The sequence below is a fragment of the Diplotaxodon limnothrissa genome, linkage group LG19, assembly GCF_057381915.1.
Source record: "Diplotaxodon limnothrissa isolate DT_005_m linkage group LG19, D_limnothrissa_male_GT1.1, whole genome shotgun sequence".
Lineage (NCBI taxonomy): Eukaryota > Metazoa > Chordata > Actinopteri > Cichliformes > Cichlidae > Diplotaxodon > Diplotaxodon limnothrissa.
In genome coordinates this window covers 13,762,448-13,777,509 of record NC_140614.1, presented here as the reverse complement: position 1 = coordinate 13,777,509, position 15,062 = coordinate 13,762,448, and the positions used below count along the sequence as shown (strand labels likewise).

The following is a 15,062-nucleotide window of genomic DNA, read 5'->3' as shown; positions in this document are numbered from 1 at the left end:
ATTGAAGCCAAATAAGCCTCCGACTGAATGCTCCTCTTATAGGGGAATTGGTCTTATGGGATGTGATACAAAGATTTTGTGTAAAGCACTCTCTGGGAGACCAGATGAATGTGTGCCTAATTTGATAATAGATGGTCAACAAGGTTTTGTTAAAACGAGACAAGGCTATAATAACATAATGTACTTTATGAGAAAAACAATAGTAAGACACTGTGCTGTTATCACTGGATCCATGCAACCATCTCTTACAGGTGCTCCACAAATATGGACTGGGTGAAACATTTCTGAAATGGATCCGGTTATTGTATACAAACCCGAAAGCACAAGTTTTAACTAATAATAAAATATCAAAACCCTTTAATCTACAGCAGTCAACCAGGTAGGGCTGCCCTCTGTCACCAATTCATTTTGTGTTCGCAATAGAACCTCTGGCCATCGCTGTGAGAGCAAATACAGGAATATCATTTATCAGGAGGAGGAGGAAGAGACCATTTAATTTCTTTATTTGCAGATAATATTATATTTTTTGACTAATCTGAAAGATAGTATCCCTAATTTAGTAACGTTGATTAAAAAAAATGGAGAATTTTCAGGATACAAAATTAAAAATTCTAAATCAGAGTTAATGTTTCTTAATGAGGAAGAAAGAAGAAGGCCTGTTGTGGCCATTTAAAACAACTAAAGCAGGCTTTAAATATTTAGGCACTAGGATCACCTCAAGCCTCAAGGACATCCCCTTGTGGGACTAATAAAGGTATATCAAAGAACCTCAAATTATGTTCCCCTTGTAGAAAAGGTCACGGAAACGCTAAACCATTGGTTAGAGTTTCCGTGCCCAACTAACATCAGCCACCAATTATTTTTGCCCAACAACACCTCCCAGCCTGGGTTGACATTGAGCAAGAATCTGTTTCAGATCTTCCCTTACACACTTTTCTACATCCTTCAGACACTAAGACGTTAAAAAAAGAATACAAAGAACCCTTTCTTGAAAAATACAATTATAATTTGGCATGCAGCACATAAACATGTGGATGATCCTCCATCGCTTTTGCAATTCACCCCTATTAGGGGAAATGAAACATTTACTCCTGGTAAAAATGGAGGATTTAAAATATGGAAAAATAAAGGAATTCAAAAAGTTAAAGACTTATATGCAGATAGCAGGTTGCTCACATTTGATCAGTTATGTAAGAAGTATTTAATAATACGCCCAAAGCACTTTTTTAAATATTTACAATTGAAAAATTATTTGTCATCAAAACTGCAAAAGATTGCTGAACTTCCACCATTAACAAAAACAGAAGAGGCATGCTTTAAGAATACAAAAGGGAAAGGTTTCCTCTCTATATATATTATCAATAAATGATAATATATATAGATAATATATATATATCATTTATTGATGCTTTCCTCCACAGACTCAGCAGCAGATAACCTGGATGCTTGGAGACTTAAGATCCAGGAGGACGGATGAAAATGACTAGAACCAGGCTTGCTTAAAAGCACAAAAACAAACAATAAACACACACTTTAAACTCCTGCAATATAAAGGGCTCACGAGAACCTATATAACACCCGCCAAGTTCCATCATGTGTCCAATGATATTCCAGACATCTTTACTAAATGTTTAGTTGAAAAAGGAACTCTTCTCCTTTGTCTATGGGAATGTCCTAAAATCCAGGAATTTTGGAAAGATATCAAATGTCTGTCTGAAGTGTTTAAGGTAAAAATCCCTTTCAAGGGTAAACTCTGTGTACTTGGAATATATCCAAGGGAATTTAAACAACCGGAAAAAAACCGACGAAATTACTGGACTATGGACTACTTCAAGCCACAAAAGCCATTGCACTGTTGGGGGAGTATGGATGCTCCCTCCATGGGACTCTGGAAGAAGGAAATACTCTCTAGGCCTGGAAAGACTAACATATACTGCCATGGGCAAACAGTGGCACTTTGTGAATATGTGGAAGCCATATATGGATATTTTAGGGCGGTGAAGGATGTTTATGAGAAAGAAGGAAAAGAGGGGAGAACCTTGTTTACCCAAATTCCTCGTGAGAACTATGCTTATTTGTACATTTGAATATGATGTAGGCAGGTTTGATGTATGGATGGGTGTGTGAATGTGAGGGTGTTCAAATGTATGTTTGTATTGTAAAACACAACTTTTTAATTAAAAATATATGGGGGAAAAATACAATTAGAGTCCTGACACTGGACTGTATTTAAATTTGTCTGATTATGATTATTATATTTTTTTTAAATAAATGGCCAAAGACGACAGTAAGAATCAGCCATGGAAAAAGAACGTTTAATGCAACAATATAACCATGTTCATAATTTTTAGTTACTGAGCAAAATCTTTAAATATTTACATCAACGCTGAGTAAATATTTCAAAGAACAGTACCTAGAAAGTGCAGATGCTTCTTTGTTACTTCGTAAGTAAAACTGACATAGTAACAAATCATCGCTACTGTAAAGTAAAAATTAAGTGCAATAAAAGACGCACAAAAACAAAAGGTCCAAAAACAAAGAGCAAAGATAGAAATTGAGTCTCATTGTTATTGGATTGGAAGTCTGTTGTCTGCTGCGTTACAACCCCAGAGAGGAGACCGATTAACAGGAACACATGTAAAACACTGGCAGCCACGAGTGCCAACCCCAGCCTCCTAGTAGATCCACCAATGGTATGCTTTTGAAAATCTTAGAGGACTTCTTTCTCTATTTGAATTTTCCAAAAGATTAAGAAAACTTCACCTCTGTCCCCGAGGTCAGTGAGATTCAACGTCACCTGAGAGTTTTAGTAAATTAACCTGTGGTATAAATTTGAAAATCCGACATCACCTCGAGTTTTCACATTCACACACTCGGGTGGTCCTGGCCGCCCACCCTCAGGGTGCTCCCATCAGGCTTTTACAGCAAAGGAGTAAAAACTAACCATATGCAGAGTAAACATGAGACAAATATGAAGTAGCAAATACCTAAAATCCAAAAATCCAAGTCAGTAATTCAAGTTTAAGACATTCTTCAGTGATTCAGACTTTCACAAAACAAAATCACTGAAAACATGCATAAGTTTTTAAATTAGGAGGAACGTGCATGCATTTGAAAGAAAAGTAAATCAAAAAGCCAGAAAGAAAACCTAAATACTCAAATATATACATATACACAAATGTGTCTTGAAAGTGTAGTTTTTCCTGACGCGTCTATAAACCACAAAGCTGAGTTTACGAACACGGACTCCTTTCAAAGATCTTTGGTATCTTATCGAAGCGCTTGTGCATCAGACAGTTCTTGGCCTGCCATTCATCCAGGGTCATCAGTGCTGCTGCTGGCCCAAAGTGTCTCCAGTAATTTCTGAAAATAAGGGCAGAAGACGGCGTAACTATGAAGTTCAACATCAACAAAATGGGTGTCATGGCAGTGATTATCAGCATTCTGTTGTCTGAGGCAGTCTGCTCCCGGCGCTCCACTACATGCTGGTCTTTTAACCCTGGAGTCTTTAGTAAGTTCTTATAACACAAAATAATGATAAAAATTAAATAAAAAGAATGAATAAAATCAACAGGCAAATATGCCACACATAAATCTCATAAATAACATTAATTATTAAAAACAAGACAATAAATGTCTCCCACAGGCGATAACTGTTGCTATAAATAAGATGAGGGTAATACTTCATGACTTAATAAAGTTACTTTAAGTGCTGCTGCTTATTTCGACAGAAATTAAACCTATGAAACTTTAAACTGAGTTAACCTGGGATAAAGTACAAAAACATGAGTTTTTTGCATCACCAACTGAACACATGCAAATTCCTGCAGCAGCAGCGCTGTGTGTTTAGGCAGAAAATAGCTTTAATTAAAAACATCCGAGTATATCACACAAGTTAAATATACAGGGTTGACACTGAGGTGCCCTCTTACTGTACTTTATTTTTCCCCTCTGCAGAGGATGTGCAGATAGTACAGGTGTGCAACTACTGCAGTGTGTAGTTGCTGGAGGTTTTTAACTTTTTTTGTTCTCTGTTGTATTATTGAAGGGACTACAAAACAATACAAATTTTAATTTACAATATAAAGTGCCTTGAGATGACTGTTCTTGTGATCTGGCACTGTAAAAAAATAAGTGAATTGAACTTGTGCTTTACATTGAGGGATTGTACCATGAGGCAGCCACAGGCAGGAATGATTTCCTGTGTTGTTCAGTTGTGCATTTAGGTATTCTCAGACTCTCACCAAACCTGCTCATGTGACTGGCCAGCACGTCATTGAGTGGGTTGGAGGAAGTGTCCAGCATTGTCCTCAACTTTGACTCAAAGTCTAGCTCCATCCCCACAGTTTTACTGCCCTTGCAGATCAGTTTATGGACCCTGTTGGAACCCTTCAACCTGCTGCCCCAGCATGCAAGTAAACATAACCTGCTCCTGACAAGTGTATCCATTCAGCATAATTTACTATGCTCATCCAACCAGGAAGAAAAGCCACCTTCATAACACTGAACCTGCATGAAACATCTAGTTAACCCATTAATCTTGCTTTGCATCATTCCTCAGATCTGCCAAATGATTGCTTGAAAGTGAGACTTCAACATAGTTATAAAGAACTGCAGAGAGCGCGACGTACCTGCGGGTGAGGTCGGAGGGATGCTGCCACTCGCTGCTTTTCACGCCTGCTGATACACAGCTCATCAAACTCCGGAGCTCAGTTGTGACACCTGGAGGAAACAAATGTCTTTACCCTGCATAGTTTAAGTATTTTTAGTTTGTTTCATTTGTTTGTTTTAAAATGTCTATACTACACTCCTCCACAGTACTGTAGACAGAGCTTAAAATGTAAAAAATAAGCTGTATCGTGCTGAAATTTAAAAACTGTTCTCTGGTGTTCCTTCTCAAAATCATGTTCTAATAAATCTATATAATGTGTAAATTAATGGATATTTTAAAAAGGAATGCATAACAAAACAGTAAACAGGAGAAAGGCCTGATAATTTAGATATCAGAGTGCTCCATTCTCTTTGCGCAGACACTAGGTCAGCTTCTTACCATTACTGACTCCTGGATTCTCATACATATGACTGACAACTGAATGCACATAGAGCTCCTTTTCCTGCTCCCACTGCAATTCACTGCCGAAGACCATGGATCTAAAGGAAAATAAAAACACCAAGTTCAATCTAATCATGTCAATCATGAAATTATGAAACTATAAACACAAAGCCTGCTCAGCTAAGAAAAGATACAATAAGCTGCAAGAAAAAAACAAAACAAAAAACAATAAGGCAGATACAGACAACCTTGACATCACAAAGCCATGAAAAAAAAAAAAAAAAAAAAAAAGAAAGAAAACGTGTGAGTTACAGTAACATAGCTCCCTCTAGTGGTGGCAGTGATTACTACAATACCTCTGAGAGGCGCTCTTGCCAGGCTGAAGGGTTCTGATGGGCTTTGTCGCCTCCGTCTTTGGGACAGAAACAACACTGCTGTCCTGGGTGCTTCTGTTTGAGTTCTGTACTTTGGATTTAACCTGAGAAAAAAAAAGTCAAAAGGGCAATTTGTGTAATGTCCAAGATTTACGTAAGTGATCCCCAATATTACAGTTGATATTTATATTTAAAAAGTAATCCAGGCAAATAAGATAAAGGCTGAGGTAACATACCTGTACTTTGAGGGGAAGAGTGGCTTCATAGCTGGTTTCCACAGCAGTGTCTTCTTTCTTCAGTGTGCTTTGGACAGGCTCAGTCACATTTTCCTGCACCTCCTCCAACACCTGACAGCTCTGCTCTGCTTTCAATTTGTCCGTTTCGCTGTGGCACATAGAGGATTCAAATATTGGAGGACCGATATCCCACACCCCCTCCAATTTACAACTTTCCAAACAATTAGTGTTCACGTGCTCCAAGAGAGGTTCGCAACTACTTGGGATCAGGTTGTCTACTGTGACGGTAAGGCATCCAGAGGTTGCAGTTTGTTCATGTACCCGTGGGTCAGATGAAGTTTGGGGATGATAGTCACCCTTGGCTGAGTTAGTTGTAAGCTGTTTGGAGTTCACCAACCCGGCCTCTTTATTTTCATTGATAAACGAAAGCGATATATAGCCTTTATCCTCTTCCACGTCTTTTACACTGAGACACGTTTCCCTCTTCACCTCATCTGCTGGTTCTTCTGCCACAATGAGTCCAGCAACGGGAAACAGCCCATCTTGAAAGATTTGGCAACTGCGACTCATGTAGCCGTCTTCATCTTCCAAAAATCTTAAAGGGCTATCGGGATTGAGACACAAGATGTCATCCACGTCACAGTCAAATGTCGGTGAAGGATTTAAAACCCTCTCATGCATCAGATCTTGTGCTTTGGTCTCTTTTTCGAGAGATCCTCCTCTTTCTGTGGAAGGCCCATATTTTGCATCTTTTGAGAGCAGCTGAGAGCTCACACTTTCTTTTATTTCACTCCCAACATCTTGCGTCTTAGCTGTCAGTTCAGGATTCAATGTGGAAAAAGGGGATGCCAATTCCTGTTTCACAGGAGTGCTGTAACATTCCACAAAACACCCCAGGTCAGGGGACAAAGCCTTTGGATCAAAGGGCTTTTTTAATGGGGTCACATAACAGTCGTCAGGACTGGATTCATGCAGTTTTCTTTTATTTGTGCTGTTGTTAATGATCTTAATCTTAAAATTAATAAATGGCTTAGAAAGCCGTCTCAACTGGTGCACATCAGCTTTTTGGTCACAACTGATGATCCCTGGACAGACAGAAAAAGGTTTCAACTGGTCAAATATGGGTGGACTGAGTCTTCTGAATATATTTGTGGGATATTTGTCATCTAGGTCTATTGGAAAAAGAACGGAAAAAGCACCATTTTCTTTTTTTTAGTCATTAAATAATTGTTCAAACAGAAGTTTATATCAGATTAACATCTTTTTTTTTTTCTCCTTAATGCATTAATGGGCAACACTATACAACTCTTGGAAGAATATGAACTCCTGCGTGTCAACAGCATTTCCCCAAGACTCACTGTGGATTCTTTGCGCCATGTCCTTTTCTGTGCTCGTGATGAATGTGTCCTGGATTCCTATTCCTTCAGTTTAAGGGAAGAGAAAAAATGTACGCCTCTGTGTTTACATCAAGTCAAGGGCGCATGTTGAAAAGCACAGAAAATAAAGATTACACTGTTCCATGGAAATTTCTTTCATTTTTTCCTCTTTTTTTGTAAGTTCTAGGTTTTTAGAAACTCAGCAAGTTTATTCTGTTCATCTGGATGCAGCCTTTCCAGGGGGAGAAATATTTCATCACTCATCCAAGTAACTTCCTCAGTCTCAGCTGACTGCAGGCATGTCAGTATACAGCTGTACCGTTTATAAGCTTGAGGAAACCTGCAGTCAGCTGAGACTGAAGTCGCCATTTGGATAAGTGATTAAAAGCTTTTCCCACTGAATCTGGATGATGATATTTCAGGATTTCCCAAACTGAGTTACTGAACATGCATTTAAAGTTACCAAAAAGATTCAGACTTAAGTTTTAGTTTATGAATTAGCATTTTTATTTTGTTTTGTTTAAAAAAAAAAAAAAAAAAAAAAAAAGCTTTGGCTCTATGTTAATGCAGACATCATCATACTCTGCCCTGATTCATATTTAATCCATGCTTATTGAATACTGAGCAAGACACATGAAGCTCCAGTCATCCTTTGGAGAGCTTAACAAGTCCTAGCCACAAATGCCATTAGTGAGCTCTTAGATTAGTCTGTGAATGGGTGGATGACTGGATGTGTATAGAGCTTTGGAGTCCTTAGGGACTAGTAAAGCGCTATATAAATACAGGCCATTTACCATTTAGATTATTATTGAGATCATATTTTTTAAATTTATGTGCAAACAAAAAACAAAAAACAAAAAAATGGAAACACTATTGGTGTGGAGCAGGGGTGGGGGAACTCCAGGCCTCAAGGTTATCAATATCACCCTGGGTCAGCAGACCTGAAGCCAATGATTTGTTCATTACTGGGCATGTGGAGAAGGTAAGACATGTTAAGGAGGTAATTTACCCATTTGAATCAGCCGTTTCGGATCAAGAACACATCTAAAACCTGCAGGACACCAGCCATTGAGGTCTGAAGTTCCCCACCCCTGGTGTAGAGGGAAAGCTCTACCAAGGCCCACACTGAGAAATCAAAGTCACATCAAATCATCTCATTCAGTCTTTTCACATACAATTTGGTCAAACCACAACTATGCAGATATTTTACTCCCCATTTGAATTGTATTAATAGCAATAATAAAAAAAAAACTAGCTCTACCTTCATAAATATAACAATTACCAGTATTAATACAATGAAATCAAAATGATAACCTGCCAAAAAACAAACAAAAATAACAACGTGTGTACTCACTTGTGGCAAAGGACTTATTTTGACCCATTAAGGTAATAAGGCTCATTTACACTGAGTCAATCACTTTCAATTTAAAGACCAAATACCGAAAACGCTAAAATATTTCAACCTTAGAATATGACTGCATTACATAATAAAATTTCACACAGTGAATACCACCAACAAAATTAAATAAAACTAAATTATGACTTCTGTAAGTCTGAATCAATGATGTTTGTAGCTATCGCGGATGGCAGGCAAACATTTCTGACACTTCATGATTACTACACCTCGGGTGTATTTAAGGTAAGAGAACTTTTTTAATATTACTTAAAAATAGTTCCCATAAATAATGGTAGCTGATTTATAAAAGCTTAGTTTATTACATGGCTTAAAGCTAACATTAGCTATTAACACACTTAGCTGCCAAGTCCGCTACCCGTTCGAGCAACACCGAGACCCCCGAGCGGACGCCGAGAACCAGAGGAGCGGATGAGAGCGGTACGCTGCCCGTCTGAGAGACTCAGTAACGGGTTTTTTTATTTTATTTTTTTTAAAACAACTAAATTTAACGGCTTTAATATCAAACCAAACTCACCCGCTGAAGCTCTCACCTCCCGCCCTACTTCCTTCCTTCACTCCCGCGTGCAGGTGTTTAACAGGCGACAGGGAACAGTCGACCTTAATGGGTTGGCGGACTGTTCAGTTCAAACTTCCGGTTGCAAGAATTTAAACTTTCTTCAAATAACTTTAACTTTATTTATGTTTTTAAAATGTGTTAATTACTTATATTTATTTTTTGATTTAAAAACTTTAATAATGAATTAATTAATATTTTAATTACAATTATAACTAGAAAGTGCATTTTCTGAAGAAACTGCAGTGTGAATGCTTGAATCTGAATGTATGCACTGAAATGAATTAATTACTGAATTTAAGTTAAAAATCTTGAATGAGATAAAAAAAAAAAAGTCCGAATTTAACCTGAAAACAAAAGTGCTGAACTGCTAAAAGCTGAAGGTTACACAGAAGAAGAAGTTGGAAAAAAGCTGAAAATGTTTTAATTGTAAATTAGAAAAACCTAAGAAATGAGAAAAGAACATTTAGAGTCAGAAAACATCTGAAAGAATATTAAAAGGTCATATTCTTTGAATCACTGAATGACTAAAATGTGATCCCTCCACTTGGACCCACACAGTTTAAAAAGTTTACATCTCTGAGCTTTGAAAGACAAGATGTTGGAAAAAGAACAACGATGGCGACGTTTTGAGGGTAAAATGATGGCTTTAACACTGTGGACACAGCAGCAGTTGAAAGAGAAGTGTTTAAGATGAATTTTGGCAGAGTGGCAGAGAGAGCTCGTTAAGCAGGCAGGTGTGAGCCTGGTTGCTATAGTGACTGCACCCAATGGCTCCATACACACGACACAGACATGCACCTCACTTTTGCTGCTTAAAATGAACAGAAAAGTCAGGCCCAAACAAATTCTTCCCAAATGAAAAGTACATGTCGTATTGACAAAATTCTTTCACCGTGAGCGACAGCCATGTCTAGTCTACCAAATTCTCAGTTTTCATGCCTGTGGAGTTTATTATATGGACGTGGTGACAGTGTAAAGACACCATGCTCTTCTGATTTTCAAACGAACCTTCTGAGCCATTTTAACATTAGAGTCTATGGAAGAGTTGGAGGGAGGAGGCTGTGCATTGGTGACATTTATGAAAGAACCATAACACCTAGTACAATAGTAAACACATTGGATGAAAGAGGACAGCCATGGCTACGTTTTGAGGGTAAAATCATACCTGTAGAGCAAACGCTGTGGACACAGCAGCAGTTTTAAAAAAGATTTTAAGATTAATTTTTTTGCTCCTCTCACTCTAGCAGTTGAGCTGTCTCACTCTAGCCCCAACATTCCGTCCCATACACACCCATTATAAACTCTGAAACGGGTGAAAAAACATCATGAAACTTAAACTGGAACTGAAGAAAAAGTATAATAGATATTGAAAAGATAAATACAAGTTGAATAGTTGAATGTCTTGTCTTCGTTTTAAAGTTTGAATGGTGGCTCTATGTCAATGTATGTGGAAGTAGTAAGAGTTTAAAAATGAGTAAGTTGAATGAGGATTTGAAGGGTCTCCCCATTGAAATACATTATAAATTTTTGTTGAATAAAGTTGAATAAAATTAAAAATATAAATGTTAAAAATATGAAAAATAGAAGCAGTGTTGTCCAAAAGAATAGGAATCTAACGGTGTTTGAATGGTTTTTCTAAGTTGAACGGTTTTGAAGGAGTGAGATGCCAAAAAACGTACGGAATATATAATAATAACTAGAAAGTGCATTTTCTGAAGAAACTGCAGTGTGAATGCTTGAATCTGAATGTATGCACTGAAATGAATTAATTGCTGAATTTTGAGTTAAAAATATTGAATGAGATTAAAAAAAAACAAAAAAAAAAAACGAATTTAACCTGAAAACAAAGGTGCTGAACTGCTAAAAGCTGAAGGTTACACAGAAGAAGGAGTTGGAAAAAAACTGAAAATGTTTTAAATGTAAATTAGAAAACCCTAAGAAACGAGAAAAGAACATTTAGAGTCAGAAAACATCTGAATGAATATTAAAAGGTCATATTCTTTGAATCACTGAATGACTCAAATGTGATCCCTCCACTTTGATCCACACAGTTTAAAAAGTTTAAATGCCTGAGCTTTGAAAGATACGGTGTTGGAAAGAGAACAATAATGGCGACAATTTGAGGGTAAAATGATGGCTGTAACACTGTGGACACAGCAGCAGTTGAAAGAGAAGTGCTTAAGATGAATCTTGGTACAGTGGCAGGCAGAGCTCGTTAAGCAGGCAGGTGTGAGCCTGGTTGCTATAGTGACCGCACCCAATGGCTCCATACACACGTACACAGACATGCGCCTCACTTTTGCTGCTTAAAATGAACAGAAAAGTCAGGCCGAAACAAATCGTTCCCAAATGAAAAGTAAAAGTCGTATTGACAAAATTCTTTCACCGTGAGTGACAGCAATGTCTAGTCTACCTAATTCTCAGTTTTCATGCCTGTGGAGTTTATTATATGGACGTGGTGACAGTGGAAAGACACCATGCTCTTCTGATTTTCAAACGAACCTTCTGAGCCATTTTAACATTAGAGTCTATGGAAGAGTTGGAGGGAGGAGGCTGTGCATTGGTGACATTTACGAAAGAACCATAACACCTAGGACAATAGTAAACACATTGGATGAAAGAGGACAGCGATGGCTACGTTTTGAGGGTAAAATCATACCTGTAGAGCAAACGCTGCGGACACAGCAGCAGTTTTAAAAAAGATTTTAAGATTAATTTTTTTGCTCCTCTCACTCTAGCAGTTGAGCTGCCTCACTCTAGCCCCAACATTCCGTCCCATACACACCCATTATAAACTCTGAAACGGGTGAAAAAACATCATGAAACTTAAACTGGAACTGAAGAAAAAGTATAATAGATATTGAAAAGATAAATACAAGTTGAATAGTTGAATGTCTTGTCTTCGTTTTAAAGTTTGAATGGTGGCTCTATGTCAATGTATGTGGAAGTAGTAAGAGTTTAAAAATGAGTAAGTTGAATGAGGATTTGAAGGGTCTCCCCATTGAAATACATTATAAATTTTTGTTGAATAAAGTTGAATAAAATTAAAAATATAAATGTTAAAAATATGAAAAATAGAAGCAGTGTTGTCCAAAAGAATAGGAATCTAACGGTGTTTGAATGGTTTTTCTAAGTTGAACGGTTTTGAAGGAGTAGGCTTACAAAAAACGTACGGAATACAGAATAAAATATAATAATAATAAAGATTAGAATAACAATACTGTGAATGCTTTTCAAGCATTCACACTAATAATAATAAAGATTAGAATAACAATACTGTGAATGCTTTTCAAGCATTCACACTAATAATAATTAGACCTTTATTCTGTGACATTGCCAGGGGAAATTTGGGACATGTCCTTATTTAGGTTCTAGCTTGCATTTATTTTGGGGTTTGGGATTACAAAGCTTATGATACTGGAATTAATTTAGATGTACCTCTATCTACATAGTGCCCATGTACATTATGTGTACAGTTTCTTTCTAATATGACTGTTTTGCAGGTTCTGCAGCTGTGCTCCTGGTTGGACTATGTTTGAGTCTCGCTGTTTAATTTTCTACCACCAAACAAAAGTATCTCACAAAACATAATGAAATGCTAAATGGATGCTAAAAGAGTCAGTCAAGCATAATTTCATCAAACAAAAGCCAAGGCCCCAAATGCAGGCCTAGAAAGCAGTCTGCAACCATCTGTCAACCACTAAGGAATAATCTGTAGTCCCTGTTAAACTGCTGGTGAGTGGTTGCTGATGGTTGATGGCAGTTGCTGTAGAAATGATTCCTAAATCAATGGTTAGTGAATGGCTGCCAGTCAATTAGTGGAAAGTCAAAGAAGTATATGAGGTGAAGATGTGAAAAGTGTTACACAATTTGGAAACTTTCCCAGCCCCCACAGAAGGACCAGGATTTTCAAACCTCAGGACAAATTCTCCGAGTCCAGAGTGTGATTTCACAGAACAGTATTGGCTGCTCTTGGAGGGAATCGTGAGCAGAAAATATAAGCGATCACTATCATCAAAATTATACTAAAAAGCAAAAAGCTTTACTTCTATTGTACTGCTGATTTACCTGCAGACAAGAAGAAAATCCATCTTTACCCATGAATAAACATTTTTCCTTTGGAAAAACTTCAAGCAGTTCAATCAGTGAATGCAGTGACATTCATCATGTCTGGTCCTCGAATCCAGCATTTTTGTGTTAACCTTCTTTAACAAAAATAAAAATCTTTTGTTTTCATACTTGTCTGCTTACTATGAGAAACTTGATATTCTTTGTGATATTCAAAGTTAAACAGCATGAATCATTTTGAGTCACTGGATTAACATCACATTACATCTTTCAGTTTGCTTTTCAGTCAGGTCTTGAGTCTGTGTTGGTGCGTGGCAGATTCAGACGTTTGATGAACAAACAGAGAGAAAGCAGCATGACCTGTGGCTGTATACTACCCACACAACATAATTGTGTGAATATAAAACCTGGAAAGTACTGATCTGCTCATGTGCGACAGACGATTACTTCCTGTTTATGCCCCACTGGTTGAGACACATCACACCCTCTTCACCTTACTTACAACAGATTTTATGCAATCACCCAATCATCACCCAGACTGATGTCTGACGTCTACACTGGGGTTACTCTATAGTTCAGTCACATTGACTCACTGTGCGAGTTAAAGAAATAAAACAAAAAACAAAACATTAAATGGCAGAATTTGTTTTTTAATTGTTAGTAACAGAAAACATTTGGTCACTATTTACTGTTTTAAAATTACAGGATCAAATTGCCAGCGAGTTTTCTGTAATTTTATGAATCTATACATTAAAGTTTAAGCCAAGAGAGTCATACATGTGGTACAGTGCAAGTACAAAGAGTTCTCCTTTGGCTTTTGTTTTTGATTAGGGTGTAAGTATGGCAGCAAAATGTGAGCAAAAACTCACATGACTGACTTTGATGTAAGTGGTGCCCCATCTGGGAAATCAGACTGTGTTTCATGTGATAGCAGCTGCTACTGTGCAGCACACAACTGCTGTGCATATGATGCCTGACAGGATCTATGCTAATGCACAAATCTATGGTGTGCCCTATAATGTACACAGAGAGCTTCACCTCTGAGCTGTTGTGTTTGATTATGTGAGATGAGCAGTGTGCTCGGAGCCATTGTTTACTATCAGGCTGAGAGTGCTCTAATGTAATGTAATTGCATCACCAAGGCTCCTTCTGTTTGTCATTACTTCCTCTTTGTTTTCTGGGAAACCAGTCACGCCACAAATGTTTATACACTCTCTCTGTTACTCATAGTATTAGTAACTTTTTGTGCAGCTTAATCTCATGACTTAAACTCCTCCTGACTTAGTGAAGAATGTGAGTGAATAATTTCATAGCAGTGCAACTTTCTGCTGGGTGGATGTTATGGATGTTATTTTAAGCTGTTCATCAAGCCCTCGACCCCTTGAATTTCAAAAGTCCAAATGATTCTTAAACTGAAATGAAAGCAACTCAGGAGGGTTCAAAGAAGACAACAAAGAGCTGAAGGTGCTAAGAAAGGTTCCCAGAAGCCTTACCTTTAAACCAGCTTGTGGTCTGAATGGTTTTGTGGTCTGACCTACAGTAAACCTACTGAATCTTACTGGAAATTTTACACATGCATTGTTTGCCATACATGGACACATCAACTCACAAGGCTCGACTTCTGAGAAACCCTTTGGTGGTAAATCACGCTGTGGTGACTGAAGATGATGCAGATGAGGTTAATTCAACTTGGAAGGATTAAATAGGGCTAAATACTAAAATTCAGATCCCGTGTGTGAGAGAGAGCTGGTTGATGAGCTAATTAATTCTTGTGGTGGCGGAAGAAACCAGAGCTCTGGGAGAAAGGACAGGAAGAGCAAAATAATCAAGTCAATCAAATCAAGTCAAGTAAGCAAATAATCACGCCGTAATGTTCTTCTGAGAAATCTCAGATCTTGTGTTCAGGTGGATGCTACACATCTAGACCCTCCTTCCATCCCTGAATTGCCACAGTGCAAACCAGTGAGAGTGGACGCCATGCA

The 15,062-nt window shown here is 37.7% G+C and overlaps 1 protein-coding gene across 1 annotated transcript; it reads right to left on the bottom strand.

The window, feature by feature from the left end:
- Positions 1–3,233: 3,233 nt before the first annotated feature.
- s100pbp (S100P binding protein) lies at positions 3,234–6,233 on the bottom strand. The gene is made up of 5 exons (XM_085343567.1): positions 5,664–6,233; positions 5,410–5,531; positions 5,051–5,151; positions 4,632–4,722; positions 3,234–3,363 (listed from the first exon to the last, which is right to left on the bottom strand). Exons 1-5 carry the CDS (start codon positions 6,231–6,233, stop codon positions 3,234–3,236), a joined length of 1,014 nt encoding a protein of 337 aa, XP_085199693.1.
- Between the last annotated feature and the right edge of the window lie 8,829 nt (positions 6,234–15,062).

What these genes read in the sequence shown, in the direction of transcription:
- s100pbp (XM_085343567.1), bottom strand. Translation starts at nt 6,233, where the DNA reads ATGAGTCGCAGTTGCCAAATCTTTCAAGATGGGCTGTTTCCCGTTGCT. An exon ending in CTCTTCCCCTCAAAGTACAG is followed by an intron (nt 5,532 to 5,663) that starts GTATGTTACCTC and finishes TTTTTTTCTCAG; the next exon opens with GTTAAATCCAAAGTACAGAA. An exon ending in CCCTCCGACCTCACCCGCAG is followed by an intron (nt 3,364 to 4,631) that starts GTACGTCGCGCT and finishes CCTTATTTTCAG; the next exon opens with AAATTACTGGAGACACTTTG.